This window comes from Protopterus annectens, chromosome 9.part0, assembly GCF_019279795.1.
Source record: "Protopterus annectens isolate FY-2018-M chromosome 9.part0, PAN1.0, whole genome shotgun sequence".
In the NCBI taxonomy this organism is placed as follows: domain Eukaryota; kingdom Metazoa; phylum Chordata; order Ceratodontiformes; family Protopteridae; genus Protopterus; species Protopterus annectens.
Window position 1 is genome coordinate 826,636,257 of NC_056743.1, and position 16,009 is coordinate 826,652,265.

At 40.9% G+C, this 16,009-nt stretch overlaps 1 protein-coding gene across 1 annotated transcript in view; it reads left to right on the forward strand.

Annotated features, from left to right (window-relative positions):
- PNPLA6 (patatin like phospholipase domain containing 6) overlaps positions 1 to 16,009 on the forward strand; it is a 1,368,928-nt gene that overhangs the window by 290,999 nt on the left and 1,061,920 nt on the right. The window contains exon 5 of the mRNA XM_044083495.1: positions 2,969 to 3,051. Coding sequence (XP_043939430.1) covers positions 2,969 to 3,051 — 83 coding nt within the window. The remainder of the gene's footprint in view (positions 1 to 2,968; positions 3,052 to 16,009) is intronic.

A 16,009-nucleotide genomic window follows, 5' to 3' on the forward strand; every position in this document is an offset into this window, starting at 1 on the left:
TGAAGGGATTCACATCTAGATCAAGGGAGGTCATCGTCCCCTGTACTCATCACTCATTAGACCTATGATTGAGTACAATGCCCGCTCGAATGTATCTGACCAGACACCTGATGCAGCTTGAAAGGCCCCAAAAGTTCCTCACCAAAAGGATAAAGGGTCTCAAAAATATGTCTTATGCTGCCCGACTGAAAGAACTCCAGCTTTATTCAGTCTCATACCGCTTGCTCAGAGATGACCTGTGCCTGACATATAAGGCCATGTCAAACCCAGATTTGATGAATATGCTTCACCTCAAAAATCTAGATCCCTCAGAACCACAAGGGCGGGAGACTTAAACCTTGACACGGTTATAAATAGAACGTGCTGGAGGGACAGATTCATCACCCAGAGACTCCCTATGCTGTGGAACAAAATCCCGGTACATGTGAGGCAGAGCACCTCGCTGGCCTTGTTCAAGAGGAATCTTGACCAATGGATGGGAGATCGCAGATATACCCCAGGGATTACTTCAGTGTCACTGCTTGACAGAGGCACAGAAAAATGATAGGCATAGTTTTTATTCAAACTAAAGGGGTGGCGAAAGCCACATAACTATGGGCTAGGCTTATAAATGCCCTTGGGCAGATAGCCTAGTATGAACCTATGAACCTAAAACACCTGATTTATTACAAGCAAAAAAAGCTCAACAGAGCACACCAAGCAGTAGCAATACATTTGAATGTTGTCTCATACCAAGCATTGCCCAAAACTAGCCTGGATTTTCTCTTCTACCACCAGAAAGTTAAAAGCAGAGTCACTAATTCAGCAATACAAAACCTTGCAGGATGTATCACTGTACTCATTATTAAGCAATTCATACAAAATCACTTTAGCCTGGTGATTCTTGCTGTGAATTAGTAGAATCAGATCTGATTTCAGCTTGCTACAAATGGAGCATTTAGCTCAGTGTGTAGCTTCTTATAAAATGAAGGAGTTGTCTTTCTGAAATGCTGTATTTATAGCAAATAAAAAGTGCAAGATAAAGGCTGAACAGACCACACCAGCCAATAACAATGCACTTAAGTTTTGCTCCAGTAGCAAGCAGTGCCAAAACTAGCATGAATTATTAAGCCTCCCACCAGAAAGACCCAGTAAACCAATTTAAAAGCAAAGTCAGTAATTCATTAATGAAAACACTGCTGGCTGTATCAGTACACTGAGTATTAAGCAGTTCAAACCACGGTATCTTTGGTGTTCCTGACTTTGAATTAGTATTGTCAGGTCTGGTTTCAGCTAGTGTCAGATGGAGCATTTAGCTCAGCATGTAGCAAATGAGAGGTTCCTTATTATATGATCGAAGACGCATTCTTTTGAATGCATCTTGATCGAACTTGAAAGCACGAAACAGCAAAATACCGAAATGGCATATAAATGAATTCTTTCCCTGGGAAGGAAATCGCTTGGCTGCCTTCGTTATTTTGCCATTTTCGTCACTGTAGTGCAATGTTGGAGTTGCTATATTTAAGTGGGGGGGGGGGGGTGGTATGTAATGTTTTAAAGTTTTTTTTTTTTCCTTTTTTGGAACAGCGATTTTTTACCCTGGGAAAAAATTAGCTGTTCTAAGTGTTCGGGATTGTAAGCTTTTGCTTACATGGGGTCGATAAATCAGCATTCGCTTTTTTAAGCATTCGCTGATTTAATATAGACCCAAATGAGAGACTCGTGCTAAAACATCTATTGGACAATTTGATGGGGAACAGGCAAATTTATTCCTGGCCTGGCACCTATGTCTTTAATGGACACAGGTAGCTTGTAAAAGATTCATCTCCCATGCCCCCTGCTTGTAAATGTTTAATTTACCAAGCTCCTTCTTACACGTATCAAGGGTACCATAGCTTGTGAGAGATTTGGAATGCTTGGCTAGGCTTAAAAAGGCCGTTGGGGTCATTAGCCTAGTAAACACCTATGAACCTATAACAAACAAATAGAGCAAGAAAAAAACTCAACATGCACCTCAACCAGTAGCAGTACTTTGAGTTTTGCCTCAGTGGTGAGCAACCCCTCAAACTAGCCTAGATTATCTGTGGCCTTTTCTCTTTCCACCACAGTTGTGCAACCCTGGAGTGTATATGTAAGTGAATGGATGGGGTGCACGAAGGATTGACATGTACAAAAAATACTTTTGTTTTGTAATTTATTCAAGGTAAGTTTCAACTGGTATATTTTTTCTAGTTGAAGCTGCAGGGAGGGTAGCCTTGATGAAAAGTAGTGGAATTGTTTTTTAACCATAGAAATGTGATTGAGGACTTTAACTTGAAACTTTGTGCCACTAATATATCTGTAACTGACTTTGTAAAGCAGTATAGTTTCTGAAGATGCACAGACTTTATTAGTTGTTGTACGACTTTAGTTGCTATGGTGGCTGTGCTTCTCTGTTTATTACAACGTAATTGTATGTTCTCCTGAAGGCAGGTCTGCTTAATTACGCAAGCTGAACTATAAACGTTTATATTTATACTTAACTTTCATTTGCACGGTGAACACAACCAACTGCCTACCTAGTCTTTTCATGTTGTTGTAGTGGACTTCCATTAGTGTGCCCCAGCCCCCTTTATCTGTACCATCTGAGCATTGCGTTTTTAAATTCCTCATATGTTCTACATTATATCAACCATGTTTTCAGGTAAGGTATTTCCGTGGCTTTCAACTTTGTCAGTATAAAAGTATTTCCTCTAGGCATTCATGAAATGTGCACCTTCTGTCTTCCACTGATGTCCTTTTCTACTCCATTTATCCTGTATTATTACTACTAGTAATAGTTTAAGAAGAACGTACAAACTAGAAATTTTACTGGGTAGACATAGCTTTGAACAGTTTATCAAACTGCTACCTTATGTTTTAAAATGATTCCTGGTATGGTTGTGTCAGTTTACTCATGTTAAAATGGAAGGCAACATTTTAACTCTGACTTCTCTATTTTCACTTATAGAAATCCAGTCGCAAGAAACGCCAAAATATCGATTTCGTAAACGAGACAAAGTGCTTTTTTATGGACGTAAGATCATGAGGAAGGTACTTTAATATACTTATTTTTCACCCTATTAAGCCAAGGGCAATATTTTTACCACTTTAGGTTATTTTCAGATACTTTGATCATATTTGCTCTGTATGCCTTAGTAGAAACCCAATAAACAGCAGCAGATAATGCATATCCTGATCAGTAGATCTGTTAGTAGAGCGGTGTTAAGGAATACTGTCATAACAAGGCAAAAGATGACTGTAGATCAGTATGTATGAATGTATACCAGTAAGAAGCTTTCCATGGGCTTGCATCTTTTTTTCTTTTTCTTTCAGCTGTTCCCATTAGGGGTCGCCACAGCGGATCAACTGTTTCCATTTCTTCCTGTCCTCTGCATCTTGCTCTGTCACACAAATTTCAATTTCTACCGTTTGATCCTTGGTGCTGCTCTCACACTCCTCCTCCTCTTCTTGATCACCGTCATTCTACAGACCACCATTCTATGCTGCCTAACAACACTTTCTCCCATCACCACTTTACAGTCTCCAATCTCCTTCAAACTGGCCCTCCTGCATAGTATATAAGCCATCTGTGTGCATCTCCCTCCACTCTTGTATGTCACTCTATGCTCCTCCCTCTTGTTAAAATATGTATTCACCACAGCGATGTCCATCCTTTTTGCAAAACCCACTACCATCTGACCTTCTGCATTCCTTTCCGTAACACCACACCTATCCATCACTTCCTCATCCCCTCTGTTGCCTTCACCAGCATGCCCATTGAAATCTGCTCCAATCACCACTCTCTCATCCTTGGGTACAGTCATCACCATTTCATCCAACTCACTCCAAAATGTTTCTTTCTCATCCATCGCACACCCAATTTGCGGAGCATATGCACTAACAACATTCATCATTACACCATCAATTTCCAGCTTCATAAACATCAGTCTATCTGACACTCTTTTCACCTCCAAAACACTCTTGGCATACTGTTTCTTCAGGATAGCCCCTACCCCATTTCTCCTCCCATCCACACCATGATAGAACAATTTGAACCCGCCTCCAATACACCTGGCCTTACTGCCCTTCCACCTGGTCTCTTGCACACACAATATATCAACCTTCCATGTTCTTCGTGTTTCACTGTTGCAGTCATCACATTTGGGTTATCTGCCCTGTAGGTAGCCCTCATCCGGCCTGAATACCAGAGTCTTGGGATTTCTGCGTCGGATGCTGTCGCTTCTTCATGACGTCAGGTTGTCAGGGGTATAAAACATGCAGCCGACGCCATTACATCAGTCTTTCTTGCTGTGCAGTGCCCAAAGCAGAAGCAGTTCGCAAGTGCTGGTCGTCTGACTCCTGAAATTTTTGTTTTCGAGTTTCAGACCCGAAGTCTTCTAAAAGATAAGTACCCCATTGGGGATCCTTTTTTCTTGCTCTAACCGATGTCAGAAAAAAATTAATAATTGTCTTGCCTGTGGAAAGCAAATGTCTCATAGAGTTTTTCATTCTTACTGCGTCACCTGTTTAGGCCCAGACGACGATGTCCCTCGCTGTCAGTTTTGTGCCTTGTTCAATGCCCGAACTATCCATCATCTGGCAATTTTTGTAGCTAAATACTTTCACTCTCGATCTCCGTACTCCAAAATGGCATTGGTAAGCCATCTGACTACCGATCTTCTGAAAAAACATAAGGATAAAAGCAGAGACAGACCGCATAGGTCCAAAACTGCCAACAATGCTACCGTTAAGCTAGTCACCAGTCCGCCGGTACTCAGTGAGGTGCTTTCGCAACCCCTGATACTCACTTCTACAGATTCGCAGGCCTCTACTGAGACCCATTCGGAGTCTGATGTACTGCGAGATGCTTCTTCGACTATGGATCCTGCGGATGTCTCTGCCTTGGATGGGTCCGGAGCTGCTGTGCAGGCACCGGCTTCTGAGGGTGTATTCAGGCCTTCCGATTTTCATATTAAACCGACAACTTCGTTTCAAGCCAAAAATACTGAATTTCTCAGGCCTAAAGTTTGCACTACGCCTAGGAAACCACCGACCAAAGCACATTCTCAGGCCCACAAGCCTCAAAAACAAATTATTAGAATGGCTGAAGACCTTATTATTTTAATTAGGGGAAGCCAGCCTTCCCCCTCAAAGAGACCTACAACTGATTTTCCTTCTGATTCTTTTGATCAGGAATCTGATTTCTCTGTTCATCCTGACTACCAGGATATACCCTTACCTACCTGTGAGGATTCTGATGCAGAGGATTCCATTCCCTCTGCTTCCCCTCCAGAAGATTTTTCTTTTGGTGAAACCCTGCATACCCTTATGGAGCATTTCCGCTGGGAAAGCCAGGACTACTCTCAGTCCAAAAAGAGACTCAGAAAATTTTTAAACCTGCCTCAGCACAGGCCTCTAGCTATCCCTCCTGTTCTGGAGATTGTAGATGATGTTTTCTTGGAATCCAGCCTTATCCCGGATACTTTGCCTCCAGCACCCAGGAAACCTGACAGGTACTATAGAGTACCTGACTCACACAAATTCCTTTTCAAGAATCCTACTGCAGATCCAGAGACCTTCTGACAGGGATTCTAGGGCTTTAGATAGATGGGGTAAGAAGGTATACATCTCTGCTACTCTGGCCATTAGGGCTTTAAATTGCCAGTTTCATATGTTAAAGTATCAGCAGCATATTATGGGGCTAATTAAACAGAAAATTATGTTGATTCCTGACTGTGCAGAACACAAAGATTTACAAGAGTTAATGCATTCTGCTGACCAAGTTGGTAAGCATACTTTGCAGTGTGGTTTTGATGCTTTAGAAGCACCTTGTAGGGCTGCTGTCACTGGGTCTGTTCTTAGAAGGCATGCTTGGCTTAAGGAACAAAACTTGCCAGATCATGTCAAAGCAAAATTACTGGATGCACCCTTAAACCAAGAGCGCCTATTTGGCAATAAAGCAGAAGTTCTAAAATGGATGGAGGAGAAAGCTAAATCTATGCAAACTGTTAAAGATTTCTTACAAGTACAGCCACCTAGATTCAGTAGGCATTGGCCTTCAAAGAACTGGTCCTTTCCAGTCCCTTCTCTCAGTCCAAACCCAGGGGCAGCAGACCCCCAAGACTTCAGTCTCAGGTTATGCACAGATCTAAGCAGTGGGGTGCTCCCACGTCCAAAACAGGGAGTAGTAAGCCACCCCCTATGGTAAACTTGCACAATGACTTATCCTTAACTCTCCCAAGCCTTGCTCAAGTACTTGCACCTTTAGGAGGAAAACTCTCCCTGCATGCAGAAAACTGGGAATACATTACCCAAGACAAGTGGGGTTTAAGCATTGTTTCCCTAGGATATAGATTGCACTTCCACTCACTCCCAACCCTAAGTGGATGGCCAGACCTCCCCCCAAACCAGTGGGTGGAGGCCTAAAAGCAAGTACTTTCTCTCCTCAGCATCAGGGCTGATCAGCCTCTCCCACCAGAATAAAGGGGACAAGGATTTTATTCAAGACTGTTTCTGGTTCCCAGCAAAGAGAAGAAAACTGCTGGTGTCCTATACTGGATTTATCTATTCTCAATACCTTTCTGGTGGTTCCAGAATTCAAAATGCTTACTCTCCAACAGCTGCTTCCTATGCTAGCCAGGGATGCCTGGCTGGCAACCCTAGACTTAAAAGAAGCTTACGTGCACATCCCCATAAGGGAATCTTGCTGGAAATACCTTCGCTTCAGGACAGACTCTATGCACTATCAGTTCTCCGCACTTCCCTTTGGCTTATCTACTGCGCTCAGGGTATTTACAAAGTGCCATTGTTTTTTGCAGGCAGAGAAGTATTCAGATTTACCCATACTTGGACAGTTGCCTGATTCAGGCGGAAAGTCAGGACTTGCTACTACAGGACCTGGCATTTGTAAAGAGACTTCTAACTTCCCTGGGGTACACCATCAATGAAAAGAAATCACACCTAGTACCCTGCCAACAGATTTTATTCTTGGGAGCAAGCTTGAACACAACTTCCCAGATGGGCATTCCTTACTCCAGAGAAACAAATTTATTTGACAATTTACTTCAACCTACGGGCCACCAAAACCCAGCTATCTGCAAGGAAAATACTGCAAGCTCTGGGGTTCATGGCCTCTTGCATTCTGTTAATTCCATATGCAAGACTGCATATGAAGAAACGTCAATGGTATCTAAAAAGTCTATGGTGTCAACATTCTCAGGACCTGGAAACAATAATTCCTATCATTCCGTTTCTAAGGACAAAGTTCCTTTGGTGGGCAGAGGCCTGCAACCACAACAAGGGACTCTGTCTCACTCTACCCCCCTGCTGCCCAAACCCTAACAACAGACGCATCAGACTATGCATGGGGGGGGCTCACATGGCAGAGCAATGCATTAAGGGCAAATGGAACCCAAAGCAGATGCACCTGCATATCAATCAAAAAGAAATGTTAGCTGTACAGAATGCTCTGACAGCCTTCAAAGACCTTATTCTTCCAGGACAACTATTGGTAAAGACAGACAACACCACAGTTATATGGTACATAAACAAGCAGGGGGGAACACATTCTTACCCACTCTGCAAGCTAGACATGGCTTTATGGAACAGAGCCTTGAGCAACCAAGTGCACCTGCAAGCTCAATTCCTGCCAGGCAAACTAAATTCACTGGCAGATGACTTAAGCATAAATCTTATGGACCCACATGAATGGAAACTGGAACCCAAAATATTCAAACTTTTGGGGAACAGATGGGGACACCAGAGGTGGACCTGTTTGCCTCCCCTCAGAACTATCAATTGAACAAATACTGCGCCAGAACTCCCCACAGCCAAGTTTGGAAGGTGGATGCCCTGTCCTTTTCCTGGGAAAGCCTCTCAGTCTATGCCTTTCCCCCTCTGCCTCTCCTCTCGAAGGTTCTACTAAAGATCAAACAGGACAAGCCAAGGACAATCTTGATTACACCAGACCGGCCACACCAGCACTGGTATCCTCATTTGTGCAGTCTGACAGTGCTACAACCATGGCACCTGTCTCAGACCCCTTCCCTGCTGTCCCAGCAGGGGGGGGGGGCAAATTCTGCACCCTCAGCTTCAGACCCTGAACCTTGCAGCTTGGCTAATCCCCTGAACTCGCCTCTAGCAACCCTCAGTAAGCAGGTGCTGGATGTCATTCTTGAGGCAAGGAGGCCTAGTTCTAGAAAATCCTATTCAGAAAAGTGGAAAAGATGGTGTTCCTGGAGCCATTCTCAAGGGATGGCCACAGCTGTGCCCAGCTTATCTCATTTACTAGATTACTTAACAGAAATGCTCCACAAGGGCCTATCCTTCTCTTCAATTAAGATTCATGCCTCTGCCATCTTAGCTCATTATAATACTGAGCCACCCCTCTTCTCTCATCCTCCGGTAAAACAGTTCCTTAGAGGGGCCAAAAATTTAAGACCCCCCCAGGAGAGCTCACACTCCAGCTTGGGACCTTAATTTTGTATTGGAAAAACTTTCACTTCCCCCCTTTGAACCAGCTGCTACAGCAGAGTTGAAAGTCCTCTCATGGAAAACAGCTTTACTTCTAGCAATCACTTCAGCAAGAAGAGTATCTGAACTGCAGGACCTTATGGTAATGGAACCCTTCATTATCTTCCATGTGGACAGGGCTTCCCTCAGGACTAACCCAGCTTTTATGCCCAAGGTGGTGTCTAGTGTGGCTTTAAACCAGTCCATTCATTTGCCTACTTTTTTCCCTAATCCTCAAAATAAAGGGATACTGCATTCTCTAGACGTGCACAGACAGCTTAGATTCTGTTTGGACAGGACGAAGCCTCCCAGAAAATCTGACCCAGCTGCTTGTCAGCTTTGCTGCAGGGGCAGAGGGGAAGGCCATTTCAAAGCAAACCATATCTAAAGGGATAGCACACTGCATCCATTTCTGCTACAAGCACCATGGAAAACCTACCCCACAGGGGATAAGAACACATTCCACTAGGGCTACATCTACCCCTACTGCATTTCTCAGAGGAGTCCCTACCAGGGACATCCTGGAAGCTGCAACCCGGAGCTCAGTACACACTTTTACCAAGCATTACCACTTGCCTTTCTTTTCTAAATCCAGAGCTGGATTTGCCACAACAGTCTTACAGGGCCTGATTGCCAGGCCTAATGCTTCTTAATCTACATCCACCCTTCCTTAGCTTTGGGAATCAACCCAAATGTGATGACTGCAACAGTGAAACACAAAGAACATAGTACAGTTGTGTGCACTTACCATAAATGTAGATGTTTGAGTGAATTCACTGTTGCAGTCCTGGTTACCCTCCCTCAAGCCCCCTGATTGTCATTGCTTTCAACTGTCCTTTTTGGTTTGACATATTTTACACTATGTGTACTTGCTTTTTGTTGGGGTGTTCCACACCAAAATGTGATGACTGCAACAGTGAATACACTCAAACATCTACATTTATGGTAAGTGTACACAACTGTATTTTCTGTCCATCATATCGGCTATCTCTCTCCCTATACCAGTCATACTGCCAACATTCAAAGTTCCTACTCTGACTAACACACTCCTAACCTTTCTACTCTCTTCCTGCATTCGGGCATGCCTTCCCCCTCTTCTTCTCCTTGTCCTCCTTAGGCCAGCAGTAGCCCAATTTCCGCCAGCACCCTATTGGCTAACCGTACTGCTGGCGGTCGTTGTTAACCCAGGCCTGGACTGATCCGGTATGTAAATCTGTATTGTTTTCCGCATATCTCATGGGCTTGCATATATGTATAAATACTGAGCACATGTGAGCCAGACTGCCATTTTCTATAGAGCTGTTGAGATGTAAGCATGCATGTATGTAATGGTCTGTCCCTTAATCAGTTTGTTTATATTTTATGTTATTGCTATCTATCCTGATGTATTTCTGTATAATAAAGCATATAAACAAACTACCCTGCCTCTTTGTCTTGAGTTATAACATAGATGAGTGACATGGTATCAGAATGACATCCAGAATCAAGACCAAGAGGCACTCAGTTAATATAGGGGAATGAATCATCACTACTGCACGTACAACTCACAAAACAGGTCAGAAATGAATTACAGGTACTAAAACTTGCTTAAATGATTTCTTACTCGAATAATTTAAAATGAAGCACACAGAACAGTCAGAGCAAATTTCTAGTTAATTTAATTATATTAATTATTTAATATAATTATTAACTATAATTAATATTAATAATTACTAATTATATATTATATATATATATATATATATATATATATATATATATATATATATATATATACACACACACACCTACATACACTGATATTAATTAATTATTTAGTTATTTAATAGTTATTCAGTTAGTTGAAGTTTTAATGCTGAGTAAAGTTTCAGCCACAGACACATTACCTCAATCCATAAATGATCACCTAGCTGTTTATATCCCTCGGAAATACTCCCCCACCCACAATACCCAACGGAATAAACTAACCAGGAACCTATCCAAATTCAGCCCAGAAACTTTAAACAACACCCTCCTACAAATAGACTGGAGTGCCCTAAAAGTGCTATCCTTAGATGAGGCAGTTGAACTCTTTAATACAACATGTTTAAATATTCTAAATAACTTGGCTCCTCTACAAGTAAAACAAATCAAAACCAACCATGCTAACTAGAGCCACAAAACAGCTTATGACAAACAAATATATAGCATGGAAACTCTGGCATAAAACCAAAAATCCTGCTCACCTGCTAGAATTTAAACAACTCCTAAATCAAGCCAAACACTTCATAATCAGAGATAAGAAAAACGTCTAACTCACATCCCAAAACCAAAACAGAAACAACACTAAGAAATTTTGGGGTAACATCTCTAGTTTACTGCATTCAATTAGCAAAAATAACCCATGCCCACATCCAGACAAATACCCCAATGAAATAGCAACCCTCTTCAACACACACTTCATAGACACCATCTCCAAACTCTCTGCCACCTTCCCACAAACAAATTCCAAAGCTAGCAAGACACAGTCACGTAACCTTCACACAACCCCCCTAATGCTTGCTTTTCCTTCTCCCCTATCCCCACAGCTACCATTTGCAAATTACTACTCAAACTAAAACCCTGTACAACTGCAGCAGATAGTCTACCCCAGATTACTTACAAATGCAGCCAAATCTATAGCCTACCCCATTAGCATATTAATCAACAGATGCCTCCATGAGTCTCATGTACCTGTACTCTGGAAAAAAGGCTACATACTCCCATTTTACAAAAGTGGCCCTAACATAGATTTCACCAATTTCTGGCCAAATGCAGTACTCTCCCCACTATCCAAAATCATGAAGAAATGCATCCACACTCAGCTCCTAAATTTCCTAACAGAAAATAAGATATTGTCCCCATCCCAACATGGATTCTGCCCATATTACAGTACCACCACTGCACTCCTATCATTTATGGACACTGTGACCCAAGGAAGGGACATCGGAAAAATTGTCTCCTCTCTCTTTCTGGACCTCTCCAAAGCCTTTGACACCATATCCCGCCCCGTACTCCTGGCAAAGCTGTCCAATTTGGGAATGTCACCCCACACTCATAACTGGTTCTCAGCAAGCCACTAAATGGCTCCACACTTTCTCACCATTCCTCAGTATACACACACGAGTTCCCAAAGGATCCATATTGGAACCTCTTCTTTTTAGTATATTCATTAATGACTTCCACTCCACCCTACCCCTAAATCCTGTAAAACAGTATACAGATGACTCGACCATTATCTGTATTGCTGAGTCTGCTGATGAACTCCTAGTAAGGGCCCCACGTGCTTTCTCAGTCAGTGAGGAATGGATGAGTAGCAACCATCTAGCCCTTAACCCTAGCAAAACTATCCTGCTTCTATTCACCTCCTAAAAATCAACCCCTGTAAATAGAGCAGATTTTGATATCTATTCACAAAACAAAATCTGCATTAGAGCAGTATCACAAACTAAACTTCTAGGAGTTATAATAGATGAACACTTAACCTTCGATCTACACATCCAAAGCTGCATCAGAAAAAAAATCAGAATCTAGGCACCCTCTGTAAGCATAAATTGTACCTCACACCCACCGCTAGACAAACTCTTGCACTGTTCTGTTTGCTTCCTTCACTTTTATACAGTGCCCATTTGTTCACTAACATTCAAAGCTCCTTAAAATCCAAGATCGTGTCCTGTTATAACAAGGTTGCCAGGTTCGCTACCAACGAAACCTACTCTTCACATCACTGCATCACCCTACACAAACTAAAATGGCTCGAACTTCCCCATCATTTAACCTACTTGCAATGAACCACAGCTCACAATATTATTACCAAATCTTCCAATTGTCCATCCCTCACCTCTCCGTTTACTCTCCATAAGCCCTCCCGACAACTCAGATTTGCAAATCAATTCCTTCTAAAGTGCAAATACCCTATCTAGCAGTTGGTTCATAGGTAGGTACTAGGATATTGGCCCTAGGGCCTGTATAAGTCTAGCCAAAAGGTACCCTGGCTTTCGCCACCCAAGAAAATTATTTTCCTATGCCACTGTCGAGCAGAGCCACAGAAGTGATCCCCGGGGTGAATTTCCTATCTCCCATCCAGTCATCAAGATTTTTCTTGAAGAGTGCTAATGAGGAGCTTTGTTTGATATCGATAGTTTGTTAAATGTTATAGAGATCATCCCTTATTTTCTGTTTAGCATTCTGCAGTTGCTCCTTTTCTTGTTCTGAGAGATTCCCCCTGTTTTGCAATACTTTAGCATTTGTCAGTCCTTCTAAATAATAATCATTACTTCTTAACTATATCTCCCTTTTTTATTTCCACCCTAGTTTTAAATTCCACTTTAATTTTATCCCACTACCTGTGTATGTTTTCAGAAGAAATTTCTATTGTTTGTAGTAAGTCCAGAATTAATTCCAAAACCCATTCCTTAAATTCCTCTCTTTTCTGCCGATAGGAGGGAAAGTGCTAGTGTCTCTTTTTTATTTCATTACCTTGCATTTTTATTTTAGTTACTATTGGTGCATGATCTGAAATAGTTATTGGGTGTGTTTCAAGACCTTCAATTAAATGCACATATTCCTGGGGCATATAAATTCCATCAAGCCTAGCCCAGGTTTTGTATCTTGGAGAATAATATGTAACTTCACTCCAAACTCCTAGTACTGAATGCACATCTTCCCTGCCAAGCATTTTCATAAATTTCTTCAAAAATGTATGCCCCTTTGTTATATTTTCCATTCTAGCCCCCCCCCCAGGCACATATTCACTATTTCAAACCAAATTCCAGTCCCCACCTATAAATAATATTCCTTGCTGAAAGGTGATTTTCTCCCATGATTTTCTTAAGCTCCATTATAGCAGTTTTAGGTGGAATGTAAATGTATGCCAGAGTAATCCTCCTCCCTTGCCAGTAGCCCCTTAGTACTATATATCTCCCATTGTCATCTTTGTATTGGAGCTGCTCTTGCAATTAATATAAGTACTCCTCTATCCTTTGCCCCAGATATTCCATTGAATAACCATCCTGAAAACCTTTTTTTTGTCAAATTCACATGTTCAGTTTTTAATTTATTTTATTTATTTATTTTACATTTATTTTACATTTGTTGACCGGGCTAGTCTAACTGAATATATGTCCATTTTCAGTAGAGGTCCAGGGAGAAAAGCACCAATATATGAAATAGTATCATAACATACAGTATGTGCAGTAGCAGGAAGTGACATTAAATTAATTTAGATCAGGCATAAAAATGTGTACAGAGTTGGCAAGAGAAAAAAAAACTTAAGATAACGTATAATATGAAAATGAAAAAATCAGCAAGAAGTGTGTCTCCTGTAGTATAGCTATTTGCACTCTACATTTTTAATTTAGTTCACTATTCTTTCTTTTTAATATTTATCTGTAAGACCATTCAGCTTGGAAGATGTTACAGAAAGCCTTATTTTCTTATATAGTTATTATTGCAACCTTTTATGTGTAACTGCTTTTTTGTTAAATGTCTAGTGCCAACTTTTATGTTACATTCATATACTGTTTGGCAGGTTGGTCTTTTATACAGTTGTTTCTTGTTGTATCCATTTGAGCCTATGCCACATCTTACATAACTGTTTTTTGAAAGCCCTCAAACAGAAGAAACAACCCCCCCCCCAAAAAAAATCCCTAAAACCTCTCAACTTAATAATAACACACAAAACTATATACATCTTCAAATATTGAAGTTTTTGTTTCCTAATAAGAACAAAAGTTCTAGGTTGATAGCCACATGGACAGGCTAGAGTTAACCAAAAAGAAAGGTTAGTCATGCTGAGACGCTTAGTACAACCTGTGCTATTAATAAGTGCTATTTGGTTTTGTCTATCTTTATAGCTCTTGCAGCTGAGAAAACACTTGAATGCTTTCAGTAAACACATTCTCCAAGCCATTTTTCTTTATCAAATTGTCTTCTAGTGACATGCAGACCAGACACAAAACTGCCAAGGATGCCTTGTTTACTAGAAAAAAGCCTTCCAAAATTCAATATTCTATTTTATTTACATGCTTTCTAATAAATTTGTTACTGGATAATGCCTAGGGTCTTAACACAGCCATGTCCCTATACATGCATGGGAAAAAGCACACTTGTTTTTTTTGTCATACTCTCTTAACCAGACCTTTCCTGTCTTCCCCTTTTCTCTCTTTACAATGCAGTGCCTACATTTCTTAAAACTGAACAAAGAAAAAGAGAGAAGGGAGAAAAAGAAAAAAAAAAAAGATCTGCTTATATTAGTATCCCCATTGCATTAAAAAAGACTGGGAAAACTTTACTTCAAGTCTAAATGGTTTTGTCTTATCTTTAAAGTTCTCCCAGCTGGGACCCCCCCCCCCCCGATTGCTTTCAGAGAACATTATATCCTAGCCAATTTCTCTGTTCTTTTTCCCTCAGCCAGTCACCTGCAACCAGACTGTCTCCAGTTTCTCTTTATCAGATTGTCTCAGTGGAGACACTAGAACTCGACAGCCAGGTTCTCTTTATCAGATTGTTTCCATGGAAACATGAAGACCAGCTGCAGAATTGCTATTAAGTATACATGCATTTGCTAGAAAAAAAGACTGATAATATTCAGTATTCTTTTTCATTTACTTGCTCTCTCTTAAAACTAATCAAGCTAAGGTCCTTAATTCAGTCATCCCTCCATGCAAGAATGATAAAAAGCACATCAATTTTATCTTTGTCATGCCTTCTTAACCAAGCTCTTTTTTTTTTTTACATTGCATTGCCTGTATTTCTCAAAATTGTACGTGAAGAAGGAAAGAAGAGGGGAGAAAAAGAAAAAAACAACAGCACTTGTTTACAATCCCCATTACACTTAAAAATCGCATGCAAAGAAAACCATATACCACAAATACACTATTATTAAAAAAAAAGAAAATGTTTTCTTTACTTACAGTATGCTTTCTCGCCTCTGTTCCCTTCTCCAAAGCATGTTTTGAACATTAATGACATGAAATAGGGCATATGCTTTAGAGTCCCCCACAAGTCCAACAAATTTTGAAAAAGTCCAGTATTTCCAGATTTTCTTGTTCTGTCATATTTCACAAATATAATTATTGCATTGTAATCCCACAGTAAGTTACTGGTTTATTACTGTTCTTCTCCATCGCCCAAATCCTGTCTCTGCTTCATTTCCAACTCACTCTTGATCTTTCTGGTGAGCTCTTGTGCTCCCTTCCTTCTTTCCAACATTTTCCATTGAAGTGCTGGAAAATATTTCACAGTTACAATCTCTCTATAGTCTTTATTACCAGAAGAACTAGAAGCAGAATCTCATTCTGATTCACAGCTTACTTTTTGTTGGACAAACTTTAGTATTTCCTCCTTAGCATGCACGTCATCAAAAAGTTAGTGTCCCTCTAGGGAAGACTACCTTAAAGGTAGCTGGGTACAGCAGTTTGAATCTCACACCTGCATCTCAACATGCCCTAAATAGTGGAATTAATTTACTCCTCTTTTG